This window comes from Octopus bimaculoides, chromosome 22, assembly GCF_001194135.2.
Source record: "Octopus bimaculoides isolate UCB-OBI-ISO-001 chromosome 22, ASM119413v2, whole genome shotgun sequence".
NCBI classification, from domain to species: domain Eukaryota; kingdom Metazoa; phylum Mollusca; class Cephalopoda; order Octopoda; family Octopodidae; genus Octopus; species Octopus bimaculoides.
In genome coordinates, this window is record NC_069002.1 from 27,439,820 (window position 1) to 27,447,704 (window position 7,885).

Genomic DNA, 7,885 nt, shown 5'->3' on the forward strand with positions numbered 1-7,885 from the left:
GATGAAGATCCAATTTTTGGTGTGATGACGGCTATTAATCTCTCAGATAGAAAGGTAAATGACTAATAGTTTACTCCCGTCTGAAATAGGTCGATCACCATGACAAAAAGAAAAGTGTGATTTTATAATATAATTCTGTATTTCTCTTATCCACCCCTTCCCCTCAACCCCTCAACATCGTTAGGAATGAGAAACCAGGTTCGAAATTTCCCCAAGACACCTGACGAAAGCTGGAGGGTATATCAACCGAAACGTTGTGTTAACAACAAACAAGATGAGGACAAATATCCGTCAAATGTAAATAATGTAAATAATTCCTCATCTCTTAAATATAGAACTGTATTACACATTCATTTGTTCATACATTCATACACATACATACACGCATAATATATACATACGTACATGCATGCAGAGATGCAGGAAAAGCTGTAAAATGTATCAACCGATGCAGACTTTGTGGAGTTCACACTGAAGATATCACCCACATCATAAGCAGTTGTCCAAAAATGTCATCATGGTATTATCTACTGATGAGACATGATGTAGCTAAGACTTTCTATAATGAAATTCGTCGGAAGGATAATCCCGAGGACAAAGAAATAAGAACCCACAATATGGTAGAAGCCATCGCCACTCATAATAAAAAGGAATACTGTTGGAATGTTCCAGTGAAGAACTCAATAAAATGTACGCACAACAGACCTGATATAATGATTTGGGATAGAGAAGAGAAACTGCACAGTTGTGGAAATTTTCCTGCCCAGTGGATGTTAACATACAGCTGAAGATCAGTGAAAAAGAGAATATCTACGCTGAACTATTGAAAAATCTGCAGTTACACTATCCAGATTACAAGTTTATACCTGTAATTATTGGGGCACTGGAATATGTAACACACTGCCTCAATAACAATCTTGAGAAATTAGGCTTCTCAAAACCAGAAAAGAGAAAGCTAATTCGAAGACTACAGATCCAATCTATTATTGGAACTGTAAAAACTTGTAAAACTTTCCAGAAGTTTATCATTTAAATATATATGAGCATGTCTAGATATGCAACTATATGCATGAGAATACATACATAAAACATACAAATCTGCACATGCATACACACACACACACACACACCCTGTTGTTGATGTTGAAATTCCAATGAAGGAGCCTTGGATCTAGGTTAGAAACCAGTTCTTTCTCTGTTGGCAAGAAATCTTGAAATAAACTGAACAATTACATACACACATATGTACACACGCACATACATACACACACTTACCTACATACATACAATAAACTTCTTTTAGTTTTCCTCTACCAAATCCACTCCCACAATTTTGGTTAGCCTGCTGAAGATGTCATGTAGTGGGATTGAACCTGATACCATGTGGTTGGAAAGCAAACTTCTTAATCGCACAGCCATGTATAAAAGCAGTCTCATTAATTGTGTATTTCCATGCAACGAATATATAAAACTAGTCTTTGCAATAATATATTTTGCTTCTATTGTTTCTTTGTAGAATCTCGAATCTGTAAAACAGTTGAAAGCTATGCTTCTTATGCAGTGCGAAAAGTGGGCTGCAGACAAACTGCCTGTATTTAATCAAATTTTATTGGACACATGTGAGAAGCAAATTGGATTCCTAATTAGTGAAAGATTCATTAACATGCCCTCTTCTGTAGCAGTACCACTGTACGAATCATTAAGGTGAGGCTGACTTTTCATTTATTGTCATTTCATTAATAAAGTTAGATTTATAATTTTTAATTAATCTGATTGACAAACTACATCAACAATCTTCCAGCATTCATGGTTCTATCACCATGATAGATTATCCATTTTGCCTGAATAAAATAGGTCATGTAGTAGTAGTAGTAGTAATCCTTTCTAGGCTGAGATTTGGGGTAGGGGATAAATCGATTACATTGACCCCAGTGTTGAACTGGTACTTATTTTATCAACCCTGAAAGGAAAGGCAAAGTTGACCTCGGTGGAATTTGAACTCAGAACATAAGGATGGATGAAATGCCACTAAGCATTTTGTATGGCATGCTAACGATTTTGCCATCTCAGTGATAATAATAATAATAATTCAGAGTAAACTCCTTCAAGACTGCTGCCATGTTACCTATAACTTTGTCACTGCTAAACCTCCAAGACACACCTTTGATAATTCATTAGAAACATGCAATAGAATTGGAAGTATTCTTCCAATTCTTCAACTTCAATAATATGAAGGTGTAAATGATTAAAAGATTCAGACTGCAGCCCTTTCTGAATGGCATGCCTGACAAATAAATTACCTCAAAGTTTTTATTATAAATAGTTCAAATCAGTAATAACAGCTACTAAATCTGTAATCATCATCATCATCATCATCATTGTTTAATGTCTGTTTTCCATGTTGGCATGGGTTGGACAGTTTGACAGAAGCTGGCCAGTCAGGGAGTTGTCCAGACCCCAATTGTCTGTTGTGGCATGGTTTCTACAGCTGGATGCTCTTCCTAATGCCAGCCTCTTTACAGAGTGTGTTGGGTGCTGTTTATGTGGTACCGGCACCCATGAGCCTGCTTAGCTGGAGAGGAATGCAGGGGACAAGCCTGTATGCAAGGACAACCAATGCTTTTACTTAGCTTGGTGTATTTTCTCAAGCACAGCAAACCGCCAGATATCTCGGTCCCCTGTCATCCCCTCTATGAGTCCCAACGTCTGTAGATCCTTTCTCTTGAATTTTTTTTTTTTTTTGGTAGTAGTTACCAAATCCTTCCAAAGTGTTATTTAAAAGAAAAATCAATTAAAATGCAGGCAGAGTGTTTCATCAGAGATACAACCACAAAGAAAGCTAACCTTTTAGCTTTCATATTTCTCTGTCCAATGTAATGCTTATCTGTTCACATTGATTTGAACTAGTCATGCTTTACCTTGTAGCTTTGAGATTTCAAATGATGTGAGTGTTTATTTTTAGAATGATATTGTAGGGTAAGTGTGAAAGGCTGGATCTGGCCAGTCAGATGATAAAACACGTAGAATATTTTGGCTGGATATGGCCAGTTTAAATGCTGAAGGGTTAAACAGACAAAACCAAAAAATTTTATTGTAAAATTTCTTTTATTTTTCAGCAAAGATCTCCAGAGTGAAAAGGTCAACAAGATGAATTACAAGTTTGACCAATTCATTTTAATAAGCAAAACTTGTCGTCCACGAATTGAAGGTTCCAAAGAGAGACCAGTTGATGAGAATGAAATAACTTTCCTTAACCTTGAAGAACAAGTTTTATTAGAGGTTTGTAGTGATTGTTTCTCCCTTTTTTTCTTCTTTTTTAGTTTTGACTTTTCACCAATTCCAGTTTGTTGGAAGAATAATACACTAACATTCAGGATTTATTTCCCTTTGTGACTTCACACTGAGTGAGGACATTGTATCACCACCACCACCATCATCATCATCACCATCATCATGATCATCATCACCATTATCATCATCAGCAGCATCATTATCATCGTCATCGTCATTGTCATCTTTATTATTTTACTTCTGATTTCCATGCTGGTGTGGGTTTGATGAATCAGCATTGTCCAAGTTACCACCTAGGAGTTACTGCCAGGGAACTCTGCCTCTTTTGTCTGCTTTCATATGGCAAAAATAGTCATTAAAAATGTATGAATGAACAAATTATGTTTTGTAATTTCATCATCATCATCAACATTTAACATCTGTTTTCCATGCTGGCATGGGTTGGACGACTTGACAAGAACTAGCAAGGCCAGGGTCCACACCAGGCTCCATTGTCTGTCCTGACATGGTTTCTATAGCTGGATGCCCTTCCTAATACCAAACACTCCACAGAGTGTACTGGGTGCTTTTTACATTGCACCAGCATCAGTAGCAGTGGGGTCACTAAGTACCTGCAAGTCAGGACCCCTCAGCTGAGTGGATTATTGGATTGAGGGATAAGGAGCTAAAAGAGAAGCAACAAGAGCAGGTGTCTTACTGAAAAGGTGAATACATGGCTTGCCCACCTGGAGAGAGAGAGAGAGAGAATAAGAGAGGTGTGAGGTCCAGGTACAAGGTGAACATATGAGAGACAGAATAGGATAGAGGAGCAGAAAAGATGGATGGATTGGTAAATGCACTCAGTGTAAATGATGTGATTGATGATTAGAGATGGGGAATAAGTTGGATGCAGAGGGTATCAGTTCAACAGAAGGGAAGTGAAGGAATGACTGTGAAATTTAATTGTGCGGTTAAAGGGTTAGAATGTCTGCTAGGTGATAAAGAATAAGGACTACTTGCCAAATGAGGTAAACATGAAATTTGAGCATCATCATCATCATCATCATCGTTTAACGTCCGCTTTCCATGCTAGCATGGGTTGGACGACTTGACTGAGGACTGGTGAAACCAGATGGCTACACCAGGCTCCAATCTGATTTGGCAAAGTTTCTACAGCTGGATGCCCTTCCTTGCGCCAACTACTCCGAGAACATATTTATAAATGTTTTGATGTGTTTATTTTGCATGGTTTGTGACTCTGTACTGAGTCTGTATAAACAGACAAGGAACTGAGACACATCACATCTCTTGAAGGGAAAAAATATTTGGTTTGCTTTAATTTGCATCTTAAAACTCTGAACCTTCAGAATAAAAATGTTGGGAGTTTTTTTTTTTTTTTTGATAGAAAACATGGCAATTAATGAATAATAGCTTGCTCTGACAAGTAATGTTCTGAATTTTCATAATTAAGGCAGTCTAACAATGACTTGCTCTAATAAACAAGTAATAATTTGCTCTAATTAATTAGTAATATCTTGCTCTAATTAATAAGTCATAACTTGTCTGACAAGTTAGTGTCATTACATAAAATTTTTTTTTAACACTTCAATTTGTTAACGGAAGATGTATTTCAGAAGAGAAAAGCTGGTTTTGATCCATGCAAGCATCGAAAAGAAGATGAAATGATGATGGTGATGGTGGTCGTGATGATGATGTATAGTATTTGTATACATAGCACACCACATACAGCTGATAAAATGTGTCTTTCTGTTCATCTCTCACGTAATTCTGTTCCAAATATAATCCAAGTTATGTATAATTCAGCATGGTTGAGTGGTTAAGAAGTTTGCTTTGCAATCACAAGGTCCCATGTTCAATCCTACTGCATGGCCATCTTGAGCAAGTACCTCTTACCAAAACCTTTGGTTGATCCAAGGTTTTGTATGTGAAATTAGGTTGATCAAAACTGTGTAGCAAGCTCACCAAATGAATTATTGCTGTAACTTTAATTCTCACCTTTGTCTAACTGTGTCCTGAGCAGTGGAACAATGGAACGGTAAGAACATTGGTTCTGATGTTTTGTTTCTGAGTTCATATCCCAGCATGGCCTACATGGGTTGGATGGTTTGACATGGAGCTGGCTTGCATGAAGCTGTCCAGGGTCCAGCTGTCTATTGAGGCTTGGTTTCTACGGCTGAATGCCCTTCCTAATGCCAACCACTTTACAGAATGTGCTGGGTGCCTTTTAAGTGGCACTGGCACCTGATAGGACAAGCCTGTATGTGTGGAGGACAGTGATTCTACTTAGCTTGATGCTTCTTATCAAGTACAGCCAATCGCCACATCTCCCAGTCCCTTGTCATTTCCTCAGTGAGGCCCAGCGTCCAAAGATCCTTTCTCATCACTTTGTCCCACGTCTTCCTGGGTCTACCCCTTCCGCAGGTTCCCTCCACCGTTTGATGCCAACCCACCCATGACCACCACTACTTCTGTGATGCAATCTTCCTTTTTTTAAAGTGATCTAAATTAAAACCTTCCATGAAAATTTCACATTTATGTTCCAAATGCCAACTTAATAATTACAAATTTATTTTACTGAATTCTTCATTGCTTTCAAAATGAATCGAAACAAAAGTAGTGGTTCAGGTCCAGTCCTACTGCATAGCACCGTGGGCAAAGTCTTCTGCTATAGCCTCGGGCCAACCAAAGCCTTGTGAGTGGATTTGGTAGACAGAAATTGAAAGAGGCCCATTGAATGAATATGTATGTATGTATGTATGCATGCATGCATACATACATACATCCCTGTAACATTAGCAGTTCAGCCAAAGTGACTGATAGAATAAGTACCAGGCATTGAAAGAAAATAAGTCCTGGGGTTGATTAGTTCAATTAAAAATTTCTCAAGGTGGTGCCCCAGCATGGCCACAGTCTGTTAACTGAAACAAGTGGAAAAAAGGAAAGAAAAAAGGTTACTTCGAGGAATAGTTTCTTAGGTGCTGAAAGGACAGCTGGTACAGGGCTAATTAGTCGTTTTGGGATTAGTGCTAATTATTCATTTAGCTAATCTTAATTATAAAGGCAATTGGCTCACAATCATGAGATAGTGAGTTCGATTCCTGGACCAGGTTGTGTGTTGTGTTCTTGGGCAACACTTTATTTCCCGTTGCTCCAGTTCACTCAGCTGTAGAAAGGAGTTGTGACGTCACAGGTGCCAAGCTGTATCAGCCTTTGCCTTTCCCTTGGACAATACTGGTGGCGTGGAGAAGGGAGGCTGGTATGCATGGGTGACTTCTGGTCTTCCATAAACAACCTTGCCTGGATTTGTGCCTTGGAGGGAAACTTTCTAGGTGCAATCCCATGGTCAGTCATGACTGAAGTGGGTCTTTACCCTTAAATTATGAAGGGATTATAAATATCAAATGCAAGGGGGTTTTATAGGGAAAGTAGAGCAAAATGAAAGGTAATTTTTAGTCTTTAAAAGATTTAGAATGGAAATTCTAAAATTATGTAAGTTAAAATGGAAATATGTGGCCTAGTGGTTAGGGGTGTTGGATTCATGATCGCACGATTGTGGTTTCAATTCGTGGATTGGGCACCATGTGTTCTTGAGCAAAACACTTCATTTCACGTTGCTCCAGTTCATTCAGCTGGCAAAAATGAGTAATCCTGTGAAGGGCCGGCGTCCCATCCAGGTGGGGAATATATACCCCATGGAATCTGGTAAAACTGGTCCCTATGAGTCAGCATGACTCGGGAAGGAACTTTACCTGTTATTTTTTTTTTTTATGTAAGATAGCAAAAAATAATTCCGGAGTACGTCTTGTTTCTCAGGAGTTATCTTATCTTCTGAAGTTACTTCCCTTGGCACAGGAAGTTTATGTCACTGCTGAATACAAGCAGTGTGCCAAACATTAGCTTGTTTGTTTTACATGCATATGTATGTATCGCCTGGCTTTCACTCAAGCGGTCTAGGTTCGATTCCTAGCATAGGAATGGACATTTTCTTTTCGTAGAAGCAAGCATGATTTTGTGGTAAGAAGTTTGCTTCTCAACCACATTGTTCTGAGTTCAGTCCCACTGCGTAGCACCTTAGACAAGTGTCTTTTACATTAGCCTCAGACCGACCAAAATCATGTGAGTGGATTTGGTAGGCGGAAAGTGGAAGAAGCCCATCGTATATATATATATATATGTGTGTGTGTCTGTGTTTGTCCCTCCAACATCGCTTGCCAACCGATGCTGGCGTGTTTACGTTCCCATAATTTAGTGGTTCGGCAAAAGAGACCAATAGAATAAATACTAGGCTTACTAAGAATAAGTCTTGGGGTTGATTTGCTCGACTAAAGGTGGTGCTCCAGCATGGCTGCAGTCAAATGACTGAAACAAATAAAAGAATATATATGTGTGTGTGTGTGTACATATATATATATATATACATATATATATACATATCATCATCATCATCATCATCATCGTTTAACGTCCGCTTGCCATGCTAGCATGGGTTGGACGATTTGACTGAGGACTGGTGAAACCGGATGGCTGCACCAGTCTCCAATCTGATTTGGCAGAGTTTCTACAGCTGGATGCCCTTCCTAACGCCAACCACTCC

At 38.7% G+C, this 7,885-nt stretch overlaps 1 protein-coding gene across 1 annotated transcript in view; it reads left to right on the top strand.

Moving 5' to 3' along the window:
* LOC106872987 (BRCA2 and CDKN1A-interacting protein) overlaps positions 1-7,188 on the top strand; it is an 11,444-nt gene extending 4,256 nt beyond the window's left edge. Inside the window, exons 4-6 of the mRNA XM_052975664.1 lie at positions 1,517-1,704; positions 3,117-3,279; positions 7,066-7,188. Of these exons, the coding sequence (XP_052831624.1) occupies positions 1,517-1,704; positions 3,117-3,279; positions 7,066-7,188 (474 nt within the window). The remainder of the gene's footprint in view (positions 1-1,516; positions 1,705-3,116; positions 3,280-7,065) is intronic.
* The last annotated feature ends 697 nt before the right edge of the window (positions 7,189-7,885 follow it).